This window comes from Aspergillus udagawae, assembly GCF_001078395.1.
Source record: "Aspergillus udagawae IFM 46973 DNA, scaffold_5, whole genome shotgun sequence".
Lineage (NCBI taxonomy): Eukaryota > Fungi > Ascomycota > Eurotiomycetes > Eurotiales > Aspergillaceae > Aspergillus > Aspergillus udagawae.
This window is the reverse complement of record NW_025091268.1, coordinates 1,503,721-1,525,843: the sequence shown is the minus strand read 5'-3', so window position 1 is coordinate 1,525,843 and position 22,123 is coordinate 1,503,721. Positions and strand designations below refer to the sequence as shown.

Genomic DNA, 22,123 nt, shown 5'->3' with positions numbered 1-22,123 from the left:
TCTGACTTAAGCAATTTGGGTAATTGACGAAGGGTCTCGGTAGGACATTATATGTCTGGTTACTTCCACATATTCAATGTGATCGCCTCTTTTTTTTTTCTTTTCCTTCTAATGGCTCTTTTCTCGCCTTTGCTCAGCACCATACCTGAATTCTACTCATTCTTCGAGTGCTTTCGGGCATACAGACATTTCATCTGTTAAACCTGAAAATCTCCATAAACTGTCTGGCTAGGTCCGTTCCCGCATCCGGGTCCGGGTCATCGTCCTGCTGTAGGGCATGACCCTCATTCCTTGGCGCCGTCTGTCCCTTGTTCTCTTGTAATTTTAGTTTCTTCAACTGCTCTTTCACCTCTCTGCCAACGTCTGGTACAAGGATCGCTTCTCGCGCTCCCTCGATCCCCAGCTTGGCCCAGAACTCCCGGATCAGCGCTGCAGTTGCAGAGTACTCTGCATCGATATCTGCGTCCTCTATACCGCCGAAGAGCGCGAGGTCGATCCCCGAGTCATGGTCATTATCCGAAACATCGGTGGCCCCGCCTAGGTTCACCCCTCGTTTAGACTGTACGTATTGGGCGGAGATTGAAGTCACCAGCGACGGGCCCCTGTATTCTATCTCCACGACTGTGCCTCGGACCCGGGCCGCGGGCTGCGTCTGCCGCACGTCGCCGATACGTACTCGGAAATCACCGACATCGTAGACCATCCCCCCCGGTACAGCTACTGTATGTCGATGGCACCAAAAGGGTTGGCAGGCGTAGACGAAATGCTTAAACAGAGCTCCGGACGAAGGCAGAGGTACGGTGGTCATAACCATGCCTGAAACGCCAGCTGCGGTGGAGTTGAGTGGAGCGGCTGAACCCGAAGCTGGGGTGAGTCCAGGTTGAGGAGTAGCAGCATTCGGGACGGGATGTTGCCCTGTCTTCTCGGGACTGTGGGATGTGTAGATGAATCCGTGATTGGGATAGTAGGATAATGACAGAAATTGCATGTACCGGTGTTGAGCTTGTCGCTGGGGCCCTGATCCAGGCACGCAGGAGGGAGTATCCCTCATCAACTTATGCTCTAGGGCCCATCGGCCTATTGCGACAGGCTCCTCTGCAACGGCGGAATGCAGCCGTTCTGTGATGGCCGCGAGGGCTGTGGACGCATTTGGGTTTGCGGGAATGAAGAACACGCTGCATGAGCAGTTAGCATTAGATGGCTAGAATCAGAACTCGAGAGACATCTACCCTGTGACAGGCATCGTATGGCTATTGCCACGAGGCAATATTATGAATCAAAGCAAAGTGGATTAAGTATCAATTTTTGAATGGCAGTTGTGTCGCAATATCACCCAAACTGATTATAAGAAAATGGATTCTGAGTAATAGAAATTTGACAGTGCCGTGAAGAGTGTTCAAAGTTAGGCCACCGGAGAGAGCATCCAAAAGACCAGAGTAATGACACGCCTTCAGAACATCAAAGTAGATCCACCCTTGAGGATTCACCTACACTATTGTTAGTCTGGACAAAGCAGTGGTCTACTGGAAATGCGATTCAATGGTCCTTAAGCCTACCTTTTATCATACAAATAGCAAATGATATTAAATTCTAATGATCTCCAGCAGAAGCATGTTCACGAGCAAAAAGGAAAAGATATCTCCAAGTAATGCAATGGTAAGGTCTGAAGAAATGGCTTTATTGATTCGTATGGAGACTCTGATGCTGTCGAATCCCATCGATGGCGTCTAACATGTAGAGGCAACAAGGCACCAATACATGCAAACCATGCAAACTGGTTGAAAGGTCCTTTGACACTCAATGTTTTTCATATTTCTTCGCCAACCAAGGAAGAAAGATATTATTTTGAATGAGTGAATCTCATCTTACTACACAAGATTATGTTTCCCTATTTGCTCTATTATCCCCCAGGTTCTGGAGGTATTTGTATGAGCTGAAGCAAGAAACTGACACATCCGCGATAATGCCAAGACGCGAACCAAGAGAGACAAGAATCTGGCTGTCTTGGATTGAAGGGTCAAACACAAGAATAGAAATCATCTCCACCCGCTAGATAGGCGCCAGACTTGGTTTGCTTTTCCCATACTTATCTAACTATGACTGGTAGTCTGTTCGAAGTATCAAGGGTTTTGGGGACCACCGGCTTACGCAATGAGGGTACCCGTCCCCTTGGATTTGCACGCCTATTGCCCTCTTATTTGACACGTCTTTCTCGATCAGCTTGGACGGTGCAGGAACAACATTGCCACGCCAATCTCGCGGGCCCCTTATTTTCCACTGCATGCCGATCTCTACTCAGGGTCTTCAGCATGCCCATACTCCGTAGAGAGTACAGGAATTTGAAGTCCGAAAGGGCTCAAAGAATGAGGATGCGCGTTTCCAACGTCTCGTAAGGAGGCCTAGAAATCAATTTTGCTAGAAGCTCCTTGCAGTGCTGACTTCAGACAATTCGTGACATTCAATCGCCAGATTTGTCCGCCAATCATCACTATCTGTTTAATAGACGGATTCCAAGGGTTTATAAAAAGTTTTAGAACGAGGGCGATCATGGCCCAGAATAATCCCTGAGTAGTGACCCTGACGGGCTATTCTCCACTCTCACGGGGAAGCTGTCGTGTGTACATTAGTACGGCGTCTGGAGCTTCCCCTCCCTTACTCCGTACTCAAGCTTCCTTCTCAATAACCTCTGAATGTTGCCCTTTCTCGTTGATTTCCGACGTTCACCATCTGTCAAGCAACTTTGCCTTGGCCATGCTGCATCAAGACCGCCTGATGCTGCCTCCTCGTTTCGTTATTGACACCTCATTTCCAGCTTAGAGAAGCTCGGTCCTCTCATTGTCTCCACAGCAGCTGTCCCCAGTCCAGGGAGCACCTCGTCTTCAGCGCTATGATTCTCGGTCGCAGGCGCTATCGCTATGCCTTACCAACCATTATTCTAATTCTCATTACCTTCTTTCTTTTCTCGAGTCTACCGCCTGGCGCAGAGACTCCCTTTGACGACCACTCATACTACGCAGAATACCATCCCCAACCCCCGCAGAGCGATAACCGTATCCATTGGACCAAACATACCGAAAGACATCCTGTCTCCAGTTTTATTCCTCTCCCTACGCCCGCGCCGTCCGCAATCCCTCGTGTCCAGTACGATTTCGCGAAGGAATCATGGTTTGGCCGAAGGAAAAGAGTGAACAGACAGAAAGCCGTCAAGGAGGCCTTCACGCATGCTTGGAAAGGGTACAAGCAGCATGCCTGGCTGCGCGATGAACTTTCGCCCCTCAGTGCTCGCTACAGAACCACGTTCGCTGGCTGGGCTGCCACTCTGGTGGACTCACTTGACACTCTCGTCATTATGGGTCTGGAAGATGAGTTTAAAGATGCGTTGCATGCCATTGAGAGCATTGATTTTACTACCACCGATGCCACCCAGATCAATGTATTCGAAACTACTATCCGATACGTAGGGGGGTTACTTGGCGCCTACGACCTGACCGACGGAAAACACCCGATCCTTCTGAAGAAGGCGGTGGAACTGGGCGACATGATCTACGACGCCTTTGATACTAGCAATAGGATGCCTCAGTCACGCTGGCAATGGAGCAGGTAGGCCGGCCATTGTTTCTGGACCGCCAAAGCTGCTGTTAACTAAGCCATAGATCTGCGCAAGGCCTGAGCATCCAGCCAAGCAAACAAACTATCCTTGCAGAACTGGGTTCCTTGAATTTAGAATTCACCAGGCTGTCTCAGCTGACTCATGATCCCAAGTACTTCGATGCTGTCCAACGAATTACAGACATTCTCGACGACGCTCAGAATAAGACCAAAATCCCTGGACTGTGGCCTATGATGGTCAACGCTCAGGATTTAGAGTTTACAGATCCTCGCTTTACTGTGGGCGGAATGGCCGACTCAACGTATGAGTATTTGCCGAAAGAGCATATGCTACTAGGAGCTCAGACGAATCAATACCGCAAGATGTATGCCGCCGCCATGGAGGCGATCAAGCAGCGCTTATTGTTCCGGCCCATGACAAAAAATGGCGAGGATCTTCTCTTCGCTGGGAATATTCACACGAGTCTCGGAAGCAACGCGCCCCCCGAGCCTCAATGGGAACATCTGAAATGCTTTTTTGGGGGCACTGTGGGTATCGGGGCCAAGGTTTTCAACCGCCCGGAGGAGCTCTCGATTGCGAGAAAGCTAACAGATGGTTGTATCTGGGCATACGACGTCATGCCCACCGGAATCATGCCGGAAATTATGCATCTCAGCCCTTGTCGGAGCATGGATAACTGTGAATGGGACGAGCAGAAGTGGTATCAAGATGTCCGGCGGCGACTGGCCAAGGGATCAAAGGCGACAGACACTGTCCAAGAAGCCAAGACAATTGTCAAGGAGAGTGGGCTTCAACCTGGGCTAACTGAGATATCAGACCCGAGATATCTGCTGCGGTATGTGATTTGCTGACCATTGTTTTTCATCTTGCATCGGGTGCAGTAGTGCTGATATTCGCTCTAGACCTGAGGCGATTGAGTCTGTTTTCATCATGTACCGCATCACTGGGGACAAGAAATTGCAGGACGATGCATGGAGAATGTTCCAGAGCATTGAGAAAATGACTCGGACGAAGTATGCTCATGCCGCAATAGACGACGTGCGGGGCTTGAAGGCAACCCAGTTAGATTACATGGAGAGTTTCTGGTTAGCAGAGACCTTGAAGTACTTCTATCTCATCTTCTCCGAACCAGATCTTGTCAACTTGGATGATTATGTACTGTACGTGCTGGTGTCCTGTGAGGAGTTTCCGCCCAAGCTAACGATCAAGCAGGAATACGGAAGCGCATCCATTCAAGCGTCCTTCTGCTCGTACATAGATTTCTCAATCAAAGCCTTCATTTGCATCTCAATATATCGGGCCCTGTGCTTTGGCATGGTTAGGTCGCGTTCTATTCAATGGAAATGGTCTAATCATTCTATTTGCGGATTACAAGAGGGCCAACATGGAGCATTCACTCCGGTATCCAATTGGGCTCCTGGACTATATAGAATTCACTGGTGAATTAACATTATGATATCATTCGGTCTTTATATATGGTATACAGTGTCGTATTATGACTCGCTCGGTACATAAGTATCCCAGTACTTTGCATCAGGATTGACACCGGGGTCTGATCTTTTCCGCTTATACTCAACCGAGTACTGCACATCCTTTCGGATGATCATCTTCGTGGTCCCATCACTCCCGGCACTGGTCAACCCCTTCCGCTCCACCAGCTCAATAGGCGGCGATAAAGGCGCAGTCGTTGACTCCTCGGTACCGATACCCCCAGCAGCCAAACACTTCCCAAGCTCAAGGTCTCCCGCATGCCCACCCTTCGCCGCCCGACGCTCCCACAAGAGCGATCGCCACGTCCTCCTCTCCTCACCGCCCGAGAGCCCGATCCTAGACTTGGACCCGGAGCTGTTGTCCTTGGGCGTCTGCGATGAAGACCCAAAGCTGCTTTTCAGGTTCGAGTCGCCCGCCGTGCCGTAGTTTGTGCTCACAGCCGCCATGAAGGGCCGCAGGCAGAACACGCTGCATGCGATCAGGGCGTAGTTGAGCTCCACCTGTGACCAGATCTTGGATGTGACGATTGAGAGGGTCGGGTCTGGAGAATGGTAGTGGCCTTTTAGAGTGTAGATGTGGAAGATGGTGAACATGATCAGGCTGGGTTAGTTAGAATTGGAATTTGAAGTGGAACTCTGTGTATAGGAAAGGGAGGCGTTGGGCGTAGGCTTACGGGAGTCGGAAGAGAAAGGCAGAGCCGATTTGGAGTTTGCGTTTGAAAGGCATGAAGAGGCCCTGGAGGAGGGTGACTGCCAGGGCGAAGAGGATGAGCTCGGTGACGATGTCCATTGCTGTTATAAATTCCCATCGCTGGAGCTGGATGTGTGTGAGTGATGAGAATAGTAGGGATGTGCTCTCAGAAGGACGTGGCTCACCAGGTGGCGGCATTGGCCTCCTGATGTCTTCCAGGGGCGGTTCATTTCACAGTTGACGGCGAGGATGAGTGCGCTTGGGATGATCCATAATGTGCACAAGATGAGAGTTGCCCAGGAAATTCGGTTGTGGGTTTTTTGAGGCGTCAGCCGGAGGTAGATGCCCACGACGCAGCACTTGGAGACGTAGATGGTGACTAGGTAGAGGATGTCGCTTATTGTGATCAACTGTAGCTTGTGAGAGTTGAGTCTTGAGTTGCGTGGCTTGCAGGCTCTCTTACTGTCTGGATCCTATTGATTTGCTCTTGTGCCAGCAGATTGATCGAGGTCCCGAATCCTTGAGAGGCAGCTACAAAGATCAGTGTAGACTGGGCGATAGCAACTACCTGAATATGAGAGAAGTCATTAGCCTGTGATTTGATCCTGGAAAGGTTGGCTCAAAGTGTACCGTTGCCCCAAGAAGAACGTAGTCATCATACGCAAAGGGAGGACTGAGAGCCAGTCGCACATACACCCGGATGAGAAGACAGACTAACGAAACGACCAGCCCGAAGGCGGCGGTTATAATTATCCAGGCGCCATGATGCAGGTCATCCACCACCTGGAATGGTGGTGACTGTCCTGGAGGAACATACGGGCCCATGGCAGCATGAAAGCCGAGGGAGATGCTCAGCTGAAGACGGGAGGGGAATATATGTATTCCAGAGCAAACCCTCACAATGCTGGCAGAGGTCGGGTTTTATTCCTCTGCAGCGACGTTGATTCGATGCAAGTCTCGTCAGAAGCATAGTCGTTTCTATTTGATAGCTGTTATCTGAGCCAAGGGGAGTATCCATCAGGTATGTGAGGTGCACTCAAAGACGGTGTCGTGGCTGGCAGTAGCAGCCTGGCACATTTCCTTTTGGGTCTCAGAACTGGCTGGTGTCACAGACACCATTGTTTTCATGCAAACCCCACTGAAGGGTGGGTGCAGAACAAGAAAAAAGCAAAGCTCGATCCCAGTTGCGTCAAGCATGAGGGTGTCAATACTGGGACAGGATCGTCCATCCCAAAACTGGAGGACTCGACCAGAAGAAGGAAGGGGGATAACCATGTGGGAAAAAATGACTCAGTTTCCAAGCAGAACTGACGCGAGGGGCGAGACATTATTTTCGACTGCCACGGGGCAATTTGTGCTTGACAGTGGGAATGACCACCCGCGCTTGGACGATCTACCAAGCCTCATCTCACCGAGAGATTAAGCTCTACCGAGGGGTTTGCATTGCCAGGGTGGTCGGTGGCTGCAGTCACGGTGTGCGTTTTGAAAGGAGACCGCATAGTTTGATGAACCCTGGTCACTCCGTAACTGAGTTTGTTTCTGTTGCAGGAGTATCTATAGCTGTGATGCCGAATACTCTTGTCGTCCTTGAGTTCCGGAGCAAAATCATGGCCTAGTGTGGACCAAGGGATCACCATGGCCCTGTGATCACCATTTGCGCGTTACACAAGGGCTACGTGGGGATGAGCTTTGCCTGCAGTCTTTTCTTTCCTAAGCTTTGGGTCGTACATTCCTCGCCTCTGTCATCCTGCGAATGAGATGGATCGGACGTTAACCCATTCCCCCAAAGAATGTATCTGGCACAAAGTGCGACATTACAGTTCTCGTCGAATCGGTCTCGTGGGTAGAGGGATGACATCTGGAGTCGCTCCCACGTCTCGTTTGGCGTCACGTTTGTGGTGGTCCTTTTTGATCCTTGGCGTTATGCAAGGTGCCCTCAGAGAAAAAGCAAAGCACGATAACCACTCAAATATGCAATCAATTGATCGCCAGCGGGTCTGGGAAAGGGCATTATTGCTCTGGTAGGGATGTGCGATTATGCAATGTTGCACTGGCAAGTCCCATCGATTTCTTTGCCTCTCCTCACCTTCCCACATGGCTGGGTGTCTTTCTGCTCTCCTTGCTTTTGGCGGGATGACCATTGGTCGATCATTCTCGGTGAATACTGTAAAGCATTCGCTTTCTTGTTTGAGGTAAACGCACCAGCGTCGCTATTTCTCTTCATCAGAAAAGAGTGCTCTTTCCTCTGTACCTGAGCTGTATGCCGCCAACTTGACTTGCATGCTGAGTTTTTAGCATCAATATCTGACTAGTTTTCAGTGCTCGCTCATCTGCAGTCCTCATGGCGCCTCAAGATACCCATTTCGGGGAAAGTAAAGCGGAATGCCGTGTACAGGATGATGTCGCTCAAGAGGCCGGGTACCCTGGGAAGGGTCTTGTTGCCCCGAAGTACATGGGCACAGTTGCAGATCAACGAGACATGAGCGCGTTAGGGCGAGTGCAGGTTTTGCGGGTTAGTTGGAGAGGTTTGCTCCTTCAGGGGAATTTTCTAACGAACTCCACCAGAGAAATTTCCACTTCATCTCAATTCTTGGATTTGGCTGCACGCTGATTTCAACATGGGAAGTCATATTGACGTCAGTTCATCCTACATTTCCCAGTGATCAAAGCAACTGACTCCGGAGTTGAAGGTTGTTGAGCTCCGCCTTGACTGACGGGGGCACTGCAGGGTTGATATGGGGCTTTCTCGTTGTCACGGCAGGATTTACCCTCGTTTTCGCCAGTATAGCGGAAATGGCTTCCATGTGAGCGTGTCTTTTCACTTGGATCAAGCACTTTTTGACGGATTATAGGGCTCCAACCTCCGGAGGTCAATACCATTGGGTTTCTGAGTTTGCTCCTCGAACGGGTCAAAAGTTCTTGAGCTACATTACCGGTAGGCATCAAGGATTAGACGTTGCTTGGGCGAAACTGACGTTGGCAGGATGGCTCACTGCAACGGGGTGGCAGTGCGCTATCGTATCAATCGCTTTCCTCGCAGGCACGATTATACAAGGGCTGGTCGTTCTAAATGACCCAACCTATGAGTTTCAACGATGGCACGGCACATTGTTGGTAGTGGCAATAACGACATTTTCAATATTGTTCAACACATTCCTAGCCAAAAACCTACCCATGGTGGAAGGACTCATCCTGATCGTTCATGTGGTGGGGGTGTTCGCCATCATTATCCCGCTCTGGGTTCTTGCTCCTCGAAACAGTGCGAAAGCAGTCTTTACAGAGTTCAATAATGCTGGAGGATGGAATAGTGATGGCACGGCCACTCTGGTCGGTCTCTCAACCACTATTACATCCATGATAGGCTATGATTGTTCGGTACACATGTGTAAGTGTCGTGTTTCCTCTTCTGTCCTCGAGAAGCGTTACTGAACCGATCCCAAGCCGAGGAAATCAAGGACGCTGCGGAGACGCTGCCGAAAGCAATGATGTCAGCCGTCGCGGTCAATGGGGTTTTGGGATTTGTCATGATTGTCTCTCTTTGTTTCACGCTCGGCGACGTTGACAGCATCTTGAGTACTCCCACTGGTTTTCCGTTCATCCAGATCTTCTACAACACCACCAACAACTACGCGGCAACGAACACAATGACCGCGGTCTTGGTGATCACGCTCACGGCCAGCACAATCACTGAAGTGGCAACGGCATCCCGGCAGCTGTGGTCTTTTGCTCGAGATCAAGGACTGCCATTTTCATCATTCTTTGCCTATGTGAGTCTCACGCCACCAGGCTCCGCTCAGGGCTCTAGCAGCGTTACTGATCGCTCCATGCAGGTCACCCCGGGATGGAATATCCCTCTCAACTCGGTCATGGTTTCACTAGCGGTCACTATTCTTCTCTCCTTGATCAACATTGGGTCCCAGGTCGCCCTGTCGGCTATTGTATCACTGACAATCACCTCCTTGATCTCTGCCTACATTCTGTCAATAGGCTGCTTGCTCCTGAAGCGTATCCGGGGCGAAGGCCTGCCACCTCGCCGCTGGACCCTTGGCCGCTTCGGCATGGCCGTCAATATTGCCGCTTTGGCTTTCTTGATTCCCATCTTCGTCTTTTCCTTTTTCCCGTTGACGAAGACAGTAGACACCAAAACAATGAATTGGAGTGTGGTGATGTACCTTGGTATGCTGGCCTTTGCGTCCGTCTATTACGTGCTCTGGGGCCGGCATAACTTCATTGCTCCCGTGGCGCTTGTGAAGAGAGAGGGCAGATACTGCGCTTGAGATTTTGCATACCCAAAACCTTGGTTGTTGATTGTATTTATATTCTTGTTTTGTAGATCATGCTTTAGTGCAATTTGCGTACATAGACGTTGTCACGTTGTCACGAATCTCACGATCGAGTGGCGCGCTTGAGTTCAAGAAACTTCCGTTAAGATAACAAGGCGGGTTATGTGCATTAATTGTTCGGGACGACTAGAGAAACAATGCCATGATATGCTGCGGCGTTTTAATACAATCTTTATGCCAGTAGCTGCTATTCCTAGCTAACAAAAGAATAATATTCTATGGGAGCCATCATGGAACACCATTACATCAGCTACAGGAGCCAAAAATGACTCCCGAGCTAGCTCTACTTCGTCCCAGTCCTATCGAGGACAACTTGGAAACATCGGCGGGACTCCGATATGGCGAGGTCATCGCTCAGTCGTTTCACTGATCCTTTGGTTGCGCAATTCATTCCTAAGCAGAAGGCAGTTGTGGCCTATTTAAAGCAGCTGGAGAATCCCCACCCTGCTAGACTCACAGAAGGAGACTATCACCCCTATTAAAGCAAGAGACGCCACCGTCAGCCAGATCACTGGGTCAATGACCCAGCCGTAGGATCTGATAACTAAGTCACAAGTCAGGGGAATATCGTTCGGATGAAATTCCTATTTGTCGACGGGTTTGGCTAGTGCCTGAGGTCTATGGCTGATGGGCGAGATTTGCGTTAGTGGCGACTGGCGAGCACTATTGATATTTACGAGTCGGATGATGCCCTTGTCGATTCGGTTTGTACGACTTTGTCACGATTTCAAGGGGTTGGATGGATGAGATTGTCCGATGTGATTTGCTTTGCTTGGGCGGTCGTGGATCTCCTTGAAAGCCTCGTACAGGCACCTAGATTAGCTAGATAGCATGTGGCTGTGGCACAAATCCTTGGTTCCATATTTATCAGATCAAAAAGACCAAGGAGTGACTTCGTACTCTCTTCGCTATCTGATTGATATGATCGAGTCCGACATCGGCATGTCCCCACTTTTCGGAATTGACTGTCACATGAACAATAATCCTTTGCAAAGTATTCCGTAGTGTACAGAGCATGAATGTGCTTCAGCGAATGATCTATCTGACGCAACCCTAAGATAATAATAAACTCTGTCAGTAATATCAATCACCTGGATGTTCTTGGCAGGAAGGGATATCCAGGTCTGTTGGCAAAGCGAATGGGTCCAGATCAGATAACCCACATACCGACCATCCGTTTCTTCGTAAATCAGGTGGACGGAGTCGAATCCGCCTCCGTGGTGGCTATGTACAGTATAATCTGATCTTGGGCATACAGTGTTATCTCCAACTCATCAACTCATACAAGAGAAGAGAGCCAGGGTGCCATTTTAACCGAGGGCCGACGTATTTCTGCACAGACTGGACGAGGGCCAAGGGAAGATGGCGACCGGATCAGATTAGATCGGTACGGTAAGGGGAACCGGCTGCCGTTGGTCGTACGGATTACAGTCCGATACATCACAACTTACGAGACAAGCCGTCCTGGAGTACTCCGTCTTTCCAGATTCTAGAGGAGCTTTTGTGATTTTATCACTAGAAGTATAATACCAGAGCTGCTGTCTAGATTGTTTCTGACCAGCTGTCCATTCAGCTGCTGGCGATTAGTATCCATTATCTGACTTGGTCGTAGGTTAATGTAGGATGATCCGCTTAGCTGCAGGAGCGGATCTTAGTACAACCGTACAAGGATACAAGGGGAACTAACTGGTGAGATCAGATAAGGGGTCGAAGATATTGTTTGAAGACAATCAAATCAATGGCAGTCTATCCCTGAGGTACAGAAGATTCCATAAATAATGAAGAATTACTTGATTGCGTCAGATACAGTCAGTCTAATACGGAGTACTGGGGAAGCACAGTTGCCGACCGCTCCTACGTAAGAGCGAGTGGCAAAAGGTTTACAACAGGATCGGTAATCTGATCTCCTTGATTTCCCGGTCCTAACATTCTGCCCTTTACTCTATGATTATTATCCCATCACTCTCTATCTGATCCTCCTCCTTGCATCTATACTCTTGAGAGTTGAGACATCAATTCTAAGTTCTGACATTGGATGACTTTTTGTGATTGCTGTCCATATCTGATCCACCCGTTGTTACGCATCATTACCTAGCGCAGCGGAACCGCCATCCCGGCACCGGGTTTTGCCCCAGGCAGGCCAGTTTCGGTTTCCGCCATCATCCCACCCATTATTCGTTCCTTTTTTCTCCGCGGACCAGATCTTTCCAGCATCTCCCCATCTCGCTCGCCGTTTTCTTTACTCTCCTGTTGGATTTGCATGTTCGTGACTTTGGCGGCACCCTATCTGTTCCGTCCTGACAGTCTTTGCAGCTCAATTGCTGGTTCTCGTTGAAACTCTTCTTCATCCGGTCATTACTACTATTGAAGTCAGCCACCCGTTGAGTCTCGTCTCGCCGCTCGTCTCCTTTCTTCCCCCTCCTATTCCCTCATATCCTTATACTCTTCTGTTCCTGGACAATCAATCGCCTTATCTTCGTTTCAAAGCTTCTCAGCCGAGACAATGGGTATGTCCGCACCTTTACTCGCATTGGCATTGAATCAAAGCCTGACCGTTCGTTGACTGTAGTGCACGCCGTTTTACCACCAGCACCGTCCTCGACAAAGGATTCGAGGTTCAGTCACTCTAGCAATGGGGACTACCGAACCATCCCGGTCTCCTCCACCTCCCACCCAGACAACCCAGTTCCTGAAGAACCTCGCATTCGATCACTGTCAATCACTGATACGAGCTTCGATGGCTCGTCACCCGCTCAAGAAACCGAAGGGTCGACCGACTTAGATACCCCGTCGACTCCTCTCACTCCGCTAGATGAAGAGCAGTCTGATTCGCGCGAAAGCCAAAAGACGTTAGCAGAGAGCGGAAATGGGCATCAGAGACGAGCATCCACTGTCCTCATCTCACAGAACTCCGAGGACTTGAGACGGGTCTTGGAGAGCGTGGGTACCGCAGGCACACAGAAGGTTCAGCCTCTCTGCTGCGGTGGTGGATGCTGTCGCAGCCAGCCGTTGACCAAGATCGGACCCGTACCTGGAGCTAACGCTGTCACTCCTCCGGACAACGAAGCATTCAGAAGACTCAACCTCAATATCGAGTACCTCACATTGGACAGTGAACTCACCAACATCGTTCCCATACCAGAGAAGGTAGTGTCCTTCTCAGCGGTCCCAGCATCGGCTGTGGATCTGAAGCTGGGTCCCGCGGATCACCCGCCCACTTTCGTTCAGCCGCATCCCCCGTACAATGTGTATCGGGCGCCTTTGCATCACGCGCGAGAGCTTACCAAGCCTGGTGCGGAGAAGCGGACTTATCACTTTGATATTGACGTGACCGACTACCCTGCGGAGAGCGGAGATGTTGATTTTGTTGTGGGTGGGGCGATTGGTGTCTGCCCCAAAAATAAGGAAGAAGAGATTGATGATATTTTCAACCAGCTTGGTATCCCCAAGTCCATCCGTGACAAGAAGATCACACTGCATACTACCCAGGGCCGGTGGCCTACGATTTGGGGCGATGACCAGCCTCGGGACCTGATCACCACCCGGAGAGAGCTCCTGAGCTGGTGCTCCGATATTCAGAGCTACCCACCCACCAAGCCTCTGTTCCGACTGCTCGCCGAGTACGCAACCGAACCCAATGAGAAGAAGATACTCATGTTCCTTTCTTCGGCCCAGGGCCAGGGCGCTTTCTGCGATCTTCGCACAGGATCCTACATTACCGTTTCCCAGCTACTCCATGCATTCCCCTCCTCTCAGCCGCCCCTCGACCACCTTCTATCCGTTCTGAACACCCTGATGCCACGCTTCTACTCCCTGTCGCATGACCCCCAGATCTCATGCCAAAGGCAGGACGCCAAGTGCCGTAGACTTATTGAGATCGCAGTGTCTGTGGCGGAAGCCGAGGACTGGAAGGGCGGTAATCGGACCGGAGCCGGGTCCGGGTATCTTGAGCGGCTCGCCAGACAGGTCATCGATGCGGAGCGGAAGGGCATCGATCCTCGAACTCTCGATCTCCACGTTCCCATGTTCCGTGGTCTGATGGCCAATCCTCTGGCCAAGCGATTTGCCTCCGACGGTCCCATGCTCCTCATCGGTGCCGGTGTCGGCATCGCCCCTTTCCGTGGGTTCGTCCAGCGCCGTCTGCAGTCGGCTAACTGCGCCAACAAGGTTTGGGTCTTGCAAGGTATTCGCGATTCCCTCCTGGACGAGCTCTACAGCGGGGAATGGGGAGTTGAAGAGGATAAGGTGCGGAAGGTAGTCCAGAGCCGTCGCGGCGAGAGCAAGTACGTCCAGGAAGAAGTTCGTCATCAGGCCGACCTCGTCTGGTTCGTCATCAATGCCCTTGACGGACGTGTCTTTGTCTGTGGTAGCGGTAAGGGCATGGGCGAAGGCGTCGAGGCGGCCTTGGTGGATGTCGCTATGGCCAAGGGTAACCTGAATCGCGAAGAAGCGGAGCACTTTTGGAAGAACAAGAAGGAAGCCGGTCAATATATTGCCGTAAGTTTGCCCTTTTTGGGAGGGAAGAGAAGACAGTTTTACTGACGACGCATAGGAAACGTGGTAAATTCACGTCCGTGTACATTATTCTCCAGCTCGGCCTTTCTGCATTTCATTCGTCGTGTCAGCGCATCACCAGAGTTGATCTCGGCTGGACCACGGTGGTTCGACTGACCCAAACGCTCGGGCCGCAAAGTTCATTTCCGGTGCTGGTCTAATCAGTTGGTTAAGTACTATGTAATCTGGGGACTTTTCTATTGATTTCATCTGTTTTAGCGGGGCGGTGCATTGACCTCTTATTGTCGGACGATCATCTGTTTTCGATTTTATCATGGGTATATACGCATATCTTTACCATAGATTTACCTGAGACGGTAGCAATATTAAGGCAGTTGCATTTCCAGCTGTGCATACCCTACATTGCGATGCAGCATAACGAAGCGACGGCGGTCCGGGCCGCACGTTGAAGTAATCATAGAGTAGCTCAGTCTCTGTTAATTTCATGAAGGCAATCCTCAATCTACGGGACCAGGCTAAGTACGATCCACCGGGCCAGTCGCTGTAAGCCAGACACCCGGGAATCACTCCTGACAAGAGACGCGCCCAATGGAAACGCACCATTCGTCATGTCTCCGTTTATTGATCAATATCCATATAGTCCGAGGCGATAGATGGTCATTCTCGCAGACTGAGATTTCGACTAGGAGGATATTCGCTGGAATGCAGAGGCCATGTCCGCCTAGTATTGTCTCGCTCGACAGCAAGGATAGTCCAGGGAAGAGAGACAATTAGCTGAACGGAACCCTTTTCAGTGAGCGTGAGCAGTCCAGGTTTAGATGGGAATCATGCGCGTTTCATCCGAAGAGAATGATGCTCTCTCTTTGCAGTCAACGTTTGAGCTTCAAGAATCGAGCCTGCGAATTCAAACTGAAGTGGTCAGTTCGGACCCTGGCTCATGAGCAGCAAGCATAAGCATAGCAGTCTCACTGACACTGTTGAACGATCAAACGATAATATCCATCAGTACCTCTACCCTGTACCCTGACAAGGCCATCACTGAATCCAAAACCCCCGCTCTCGATCGAGTATCCGCCATGAGCAAACCGTCAGCTGCCCTCGATTACCCCTCCTGCTCAGAACCAAAGGTCAACAAGACACGTGTGCCATAATTCTACATGAGGAACCGTCAGAAGCGCAAGCTACACCTTCGCCTTGACCAGGTCTTGGAGGCCATGTCGTACGACGAGCGATATGTAAGCCACCAGGCCCAACGGGCGGGCCTACAACCCAACGCGTGCGGTGCAGTCAACGCACAAATGGTGCAACCCCAAGGAAGCGTCCTACTCCGTGCTTAGGAGCGAGGACGCGTCGATCAGGTCTTGATCAAAGAACATAGCCCCTCTACTTGGTCTGAAAAATGGGAAGAAGGGAAAAAGAACGTCATTGACAGCAGATGCGCGCAGACCCCGATCGGGATTTGGTGTTTGGAGCTGGATACATAGTACCTTCATTCTTGGCAGGATCTCTGGCATTATCGAGGTGGCCAACTAGGAATACTTTGTGCTCTGTATGGGGCAGAGGCCTTATGAATGCGGTGCCTTGATGTAGTGCCCCTACGACACAATCACACACGAGTCATATCCCGCTGAAAGCGCGATGATGATTGGTCCGGAAATATTTTCCAATGGCGCCTACCCTAATTTGTACTGCGCAGGTAGGTATTTGTCAGACTGCGCGGTGAAGCAGGGGTTAGTCCGGTATTCACGACTCAATCTTACCATTCAGTAATCTATAGACTATGAATGTGTACACGTAGCCACTGGGACAACACTGATGAAGTCGAGATGCCTGATTGGGAAAAAGGTGGCTCAGCGCCTGGAAAGTGGCAAAGGGAACCCCTAGTTTAGCCTCGTACCCTATAAATGCCAGACTAGGACGGGGTATTCATGTCCATGACAACCCCTCAAAAGACCAGCGGAGAGGCGCATAGCATAACCAGTTACCGGGATACCTTGCAGAACGAATAGGAACAGACGGGATCGACAAGAGGGAGAAGGCTAATGTCAGTGACGGGTGCACTCGGGCACACTCAGTGATTAAGCCCGTTCCGTCTCCGGTCCACCAGGAGCTGACAATGAAAGAAAAATCAACCCAATTTTTTGGTTTTGGATCATGTCGATCCATGCCTAACCCACAATAGCATGATTGGCATCTGCTCTGCTCAGCAACCTGAAAGCAAAAAGTGGGGTGCATAAATTAGATTTCTTGGGGTTTGCAGGTTGGCTCTTTGCAGTTGACACTCCCTCTTTCCTCCAATTTCATTGTTTCCTTTTTTATGTGTCTCCTGCGATGTTACCATATTTCAAAGGTGCGACCCCAACGCTCGGGCACTTCACTTATGCAGAATGCAATGCCAACTGGCGAAGACCAGTCAGTAGGCAGTACCCAGGTACGGAAGACGCGGGCAGTCTGGTGGACCGTGGTAAGATATGTAACGAAGCCTGGTAATTGATAAATCCCCGCCTCCATGCCCAAAACGGATATTGCACCGCCTCAAAAAGTGTCAGAATCATAACAAGACTGGCTAGCCTCAAAGTTACCAGCCTGATGGAACTTTATCGCTCGATGGCGATTGCCCGATGATGATGATGATGATGATATCCATCGTCGTAGACTCATAGAGTACGTCAATAGCCACGAGCATAAGATGACTCTACCGAGTGCTGCGTACCGAACGGCCTTATTCAAGCGCCCATTTGGTTGAATAATAGCGAGTCCTGTACCAGAATACATCTCCTCACGTCTTGCAGGTGGTAAACCAGGAAATCCGTTTCTCCTCGCCTACCCTCCTATGCAGCCGCCTTCACCGCCATGTGATACATCATGATCGGATAGATCGCGAATTGTCGCTCGGCAGTTCCCCCGTGCTTCATGCATCAGTGATATGTGCGCACGGGCTTTGGCGTTAAATTAATTCCTTGTACGTAGTTATTGTAATACATCCTCCCGGATGGCAATTAAAAAGTAAACGCTGTGCCAATCATAAGTGTCCCTTCCCACATTCTATGCGGCATGCAAGCAGGGGGAGAGGACGGTTGAACTGCCACTTCCTGCATGGCATGTTCTTATGGGCAATGGTGGTTGGAACGGGTACTCATCCAGCCACTCACGTATGAGATTAAGCAACCCTGCAATAATACGGATTGTGGCGCAGGATGGTGGAAATGCTCAGTAGAAGTTTCACATACTCAGCTTCGAATCTGATTGTCGGAATGACGTGCATCAGTGGGTGTCCCGATCATGCTGATGCTGGAACTTTGTACTGTGTAGCGTTGTTTTGGAGAAAGTATCCGCTTAGGTCCAAGAGACAAACTAGCAGTTCGACTCCTACGTGGTCGTGCCAGTGTTACCGTTCCGACAGGCCGAGTCCGTACTGTAAGTGATCTTATCCATGCAATATTCCAAACTTCAGGAGGAACTTCAGAGTGCAAATCTGGCGTACAAGATCTGCGATAGGCCGGCGCAGCAAATCATGATGGACGACATTTCTGCCTAGGCAGACTTTGGAGCGGGTCGTGTTGTCGCTTCCATGGTTTTGGCCTTTTTTCCCCGAACCATGGATCGTCCTAAGCCTTTAGCGAACTTGTCGAAAAGATCGGTCAATCTGGGTTCCATGGCTCACTCTTTGGCGGAAGAAACTAGAGCAGGCACGAGGGTTTCAAGGTAGACACGGGAACATGGGTGGAATACGCCTCCGCATTCGAGCCTTACCGCTGTGTCACTGAGAGCATAAGGTAACCAATGCAGAGTCCCGGCAATTGCGACTCTCGTTTGTGTTGACCCGTATTCGAAGAGCATACAAAAAGAAATTAAGAAGCTTTGTTAGATTAAATTATGCAGTCTGCTTAGTATCCAGAAACGCAAAATCTTGTCTGGTATAGTGGGCGAAGAAGAGGTGAAAGTGAAAGCACAGAGTCAGTGCAGAGTGAAAGAGGTAGCTGGGAAGTTCTACTAACATGACATGATCACATCATCCATACTTGTACAGATCGTTCAGATGCTGAGGGTGTCGCTCAAACATTGCAACTCATCAGAAACCATATGACAACCACAATAAATGCATATCAGAAAAAGGAAGACACGGAAACGCATTGGTGTAGTATAAATAAGAATCAAACAGATAACAACCCGTAAACACCTGAAATGCATTCCAAGAGTACTCGGACTCTGGTGTCGAGAATGAGTCCCAGACCGGATAATTCGTCCCGACATTGACATATAATGTGTAGCCGTATAGAGGATCATCAACGCAATTAGATTATTAGGAAAAGTTCGGAGGGTATCATGATCAGACGGGGTCTAGTCTTGCTCGGCTTGCTCGTCGTAATCAGGGATGTTCCAGGAAGGGAACAGGACGACGAAAAATGAGAGGGCGGCTCAATGCTTGTTCCCACTACTGAGCCTATTCGGTGACTCGCAAGACGTCTGTTCCATGTCGCTGAAAGGTGATTGTCGCTGCGAATCAAGATCACTGGCGCCGTTTCTCATCTGATTGCGAAGCGCAGGAAGCTGCCGTCTCCGTGCATTGATAAACCAGTTGCTAATCTGCAGCGCGCAAGTCTGTCAGCGAATGTGATCACGAATAAGGCTTGGAAGACTAACTTGGCTGATAGTAAGCCCGGTGCGAGTCATAAACATCTGTTTATCTTCCTCGCTCGGGTAGGGGTGATCCAGATGCTCATGGAACCAGGCCCTTAAAATATCAGTGACTGGTTTAGGAAGATTTCCTCGCCTGCGCTTGTTCTTCGAATCGACCGAGTCTCCCAAGATGCCGAAATTAGACTGCTGCGATGGCGGCAATGACTGCGAAGAGGCCTGCTCTGAATCGCTTTGATAGATGACCCCCGGATAAGATGGATACTGTGGCTGAGCATGCATCGCTGCCGGCACGCTGCTCCCAGCATATGGATCTCGCCGGTCACTCATTGAGCCCGGTAAACCAGCAGGAGGGTAGTTTGGAGCGCCAACGGCACCCCCTCGAAATTCCTGAACCGCAAATGCATCCGTCCGAGATGGTCCCCGGTGATCTGGTAATCCAGCGGCCGGCGCATTCAAAGAGCGATCGGGGATGGTTTGAAGGTCTCGGATGGATGGCAAAATAGGACTTGGACCACGAGCGGCGGCTGGCTGTACTCCGTTCCCTGGTAACCGTGACTGAACAGGCGCCCGTTCCCCAGGCATTCTATCGGTCATGGGATAGTCGCGAACGTCCCCTACTGGGAACTTGGAAGGAGATCCGTAGGGTGTCCGGCTTGAGAGGGGCCTGGATCCAGATCCAAACTCATGGTTTAATGAAACAGGACGTTCGTGCGATGATGGTTGTCGGGATGACAGGTATGAGCTGGACTCGATTTCGTCATGCAGATGAGGCGGGAGAAGCTACAGACTGTCAGCTGCCCATGGTTCTATTCGGGAAACACGTCTTGCAAAAACTATGCTTTCCTTACCTCTCGAAACGAGGGCAGAGACTGGGTGTGATCGGCGGAAAGTCCACTTGCATATGAAATGGCCATTTTTCCACGCTTGTCATCCACCTCACCGTGCTGGGACATAAGACAGTCAAGAATGAGGAGTCGATCTGGGTAGCGATCACTCGTCCTAAGGATCAGAAGGAGGGGATTAGAGCAACTGCGGATCGGAATGTATAGTCAGATGATTAGAGGCACAGCCGGCCCGCGGCATCGACTCAGAGCCAGGTATTGGACTGCTCGGGCGACGATGATTGCTTGACGTAGTTTCAAGATGCAAGAACAGGAGTGGAGTGCCTGCCCAGTTTCCTTGGTGTAGTTATATGAATGGACAAGAGAAAGGAAAGTAAGAGGAGGAATATGAAGAGGTAAAGGATTGGTGAAGAAAGGCCGGTAGAAGAAGAAGGGTTGTGGAAAAGCAAAAGGCTGAACGATGGAGATGTAATCTGATGATGCTGATGAATGATAAAGGGAGGGGATTGGGCGACAATTATGAGTATTATATTTATTGTTACCTACCAGAAATTGAAAAGTGAAATAAATTAAATAAATCGAAGCAAAAATTAAAAAATCAAAAATCAAAAATTAAAAAGAAACACAAATAAAAATTAAATAGTTCAAAATATAGGTATCTTGACATTGCCGCTCACGATGACGATGGAGACAGCTGAACCAAGGTTATGCAAGGTAAAGAGTATGAGGCAGCTAAACAATTGGATCGGGGCTGGACAAGATCTGTTTGTTGGGGTTCGGACCTTCATTTCCCTCCTTCCCTTTTTTTGCTTTCTCGGTGGCCCAATTAGAGGAATAGAAAATATGTAAAAGTAGTGTCAGATTCTCAGTCTAATACACATACTTGCCTAGATACCCAGATAGGACTCAGGATCAACAAATGTCAAATACGCAAAGCACCCGCAATGAGAATTGTGACACACTAGCAATTTTGTACGGCCACCTGTACGAGCGTTAGTCTTGTAGACGTCTTTAGAATGCTTAGGATTTTTGACGTGAATCCATAGATCGCAGGATCCGTCAGCTTGTTCCATACGGAGTAATTCTCAAGCGAATCCATGGAAGCAGTTAAGAAGTCAAGAACAGGGGGTGGGAAGAGAGGCGGATCCAAAAGAATCGATGATCGTGGGTGGAAGTGGATACAGTAGCCACAAACTACAGACGACCGTCAGTTCCTTCGTTGGCAACCAAAATAATGGCATCCATGATTAATCGGGTTTAAAATACGTAGTAGGCTAAAAGCCTTAGACTAAGGTAGAAGGGGAGACTGGCTGAAGGAGGGGAAGGGGTAAGGTAAGAGAGATTTTGAGTTTAGAATTTTACAATTCGGAACAGTAGGAGTCTTGGGCGGGAGGCTTGGAAACTCCCGCACAGGGGGAAGGTATCAGTACGTATTGGCAGAAAAGTGATAATTTATAGAATAAGAAATAAAAATGTGATGCCGAAACCGAAAACGAAATTTCATTTTGAGAATAATTCCTTAAGCCCTATCAGAAATATCCCAAGTGGTTGACAGATGGAGCCAACGATCTGGAGCTGCCCTTAATTAGTAGTATGTAGTAGATTAATATCCCAGTCAGATTGCAGCACCAAATGTCGATGACCTAAAAGGTCACGCTGAGAGACAACGGCCCTTCACACATTGCAAGGAGGCTACTGACGACGATCTGTGTGTCAGAGGTGGTTTTCCACATGCTCGTAGGCATAGTGGCTATCTCCACTGAAAGGGATCAAACCAGGAGCACAAACCTGGTTTAAGATCCATAGGCTTACCAATGTATCAAATTAGAGGTATGACCATCCTATGCACAGCAGGAATGGTCGATGGAGCCGTCAGAATCCACAAATCCGAATCTTGAACCGATAGGTTTCCTAGCCTTGTCAGTTGTCGGCATATCTTTCTGTCAGAAAAAAAAAATGGAGACATCCCCAATCCTGAGCTCAAACCTGGT

The 22,123-nt window shown here is 49.7% G+C and overlaps 6 protein-coding genes across 6 annotated transcripts; 3 read left to right on the top strand and 3 right to left on the bottom strand.

Moving 5' to 3' along the window:
* Window positions 1–190: 190 nt before the first annotated feature.
* Aud_007329 (uncharacterized protein) lies at window positions 191–1,243 on the bottom strand (the record flags this gene model as incomplete). Its single annotated transcript, XM_043292222.1, has 2 exons — window positions 191–1,175; window positions 1,230–1,243. The coding sequence occupies 2 exons, from the start codon at window positions 1,241–1,243 to the stop codon at window positions 191–193; spliced, it is 999 nt and encodes a 332-aa protein (XP_043148157.1).
* A 1,644-nt stretch (window positions 1,244–2,887) lies between these two features.
* On the top strand, window positions 2,888–4,868 carry Aud_007328 (glycoside hydrolase family 47 protein; the record flags this gene model as incomplete). The annotated part of the gene is made up of 4 exons (XM_043292221.1): window positions 2,888–3,600; window positions 3,654–4,445; window positions 4,513–4,770; window positions 4,823–4,868. 4 exons carry the CDS (start codon window positions 2,888–2,890, stop codon window positions 4,866–4,868), a joined length of 1,809 nt encoding a protein of 602 aa, XP_043148156.1.
* Window positions 4,869–5,103: 235 nt separating this feature from the next.
* Aud_007327 (uncharacterized protein) lies at window positions 5,104–6,616 on the bottom strand (the record flags this gene model as incomplete). The annotated part of the gene is made up of 5 exons (XM_043292220.1): window positions 5,104–5,701; window positions 5,775–5,917; window positions 5,977–6,201; window positions 6,255–6,359; window positions 6,422–6,616. The coding sequence occupies 5 exons, from the start codon at window positions 6,614–6,616 to the stop codon at window positions 5,104–5,106; spliced, it is 1,266 nt and encodes a 421-aa protein (XP_043148155.1).
* Window positions 6,617–8,132: 1,516 nt separating this feature from the next.
* Window positions 8,133–10,068, top strand: Aud_007326 (putative GABA permease; the record flags this gene model as incomplete). Its single annotated transcript, XM_043292219.1, has 6 exons — window positions 8,133–8,303; window positions 8,357–8,427; window positions 8,482–8,595; window positions 8,644–8,726; window positions 8,775–9,176; window positions 9,233–10,068. The coding sequence occupies 6 exons, from the start codon at window positions 8,133–8,135 to the stop codon at window positions 10,066–10,068; spliced, it is 1,677 nt and encodes a 558-aa protein (XP_043148154.1).
* A 2,569-nt stretch (window positions 10,069–12,637) lies between these two features.
* On the top strand, window positions 12,638–14,698 carry Aud_007325 (FAD binding domain protein; the record flags this gene model as incomplete). The annotated part of the gene is made up of 3 exons (XM_043292218.1): window positions 12,638–12,641; window positions 12,704–14,631; window positions 14,687–14,698. The coding sequence occupies 3 exons, from the start codon at window positions 12,638–12,640 to the stop codon at window positions 14,696–14,698; spliced, it is 1,944 nt and encodes a 647-aa protein (XP_043148153.1).
* Window positions 14,699–19,068: 4,370 nt separating this feature from the next.
* Window positions 19,069–20,243, bottom strand: Aud_007324 (homeobox domain-containing protein; the record flags this gene model as incomplete). The annotated part of the gene is made up of 3 exons (XM_043292217.1): window positions 19,069–19,236; window positions 19,294–20,070; window positions 20,139–20,243. 3 exons carry the CDS (start codon window positions 20,241–20,243, stop codon window positions 19,069–19,071), a joined length of 1,050 nt encoding a protein of 349 aa, XP_043148152.1.
* Between the last annotated feature and the right edge of the window lie 1,880 nt (window positions 20,244–22,123).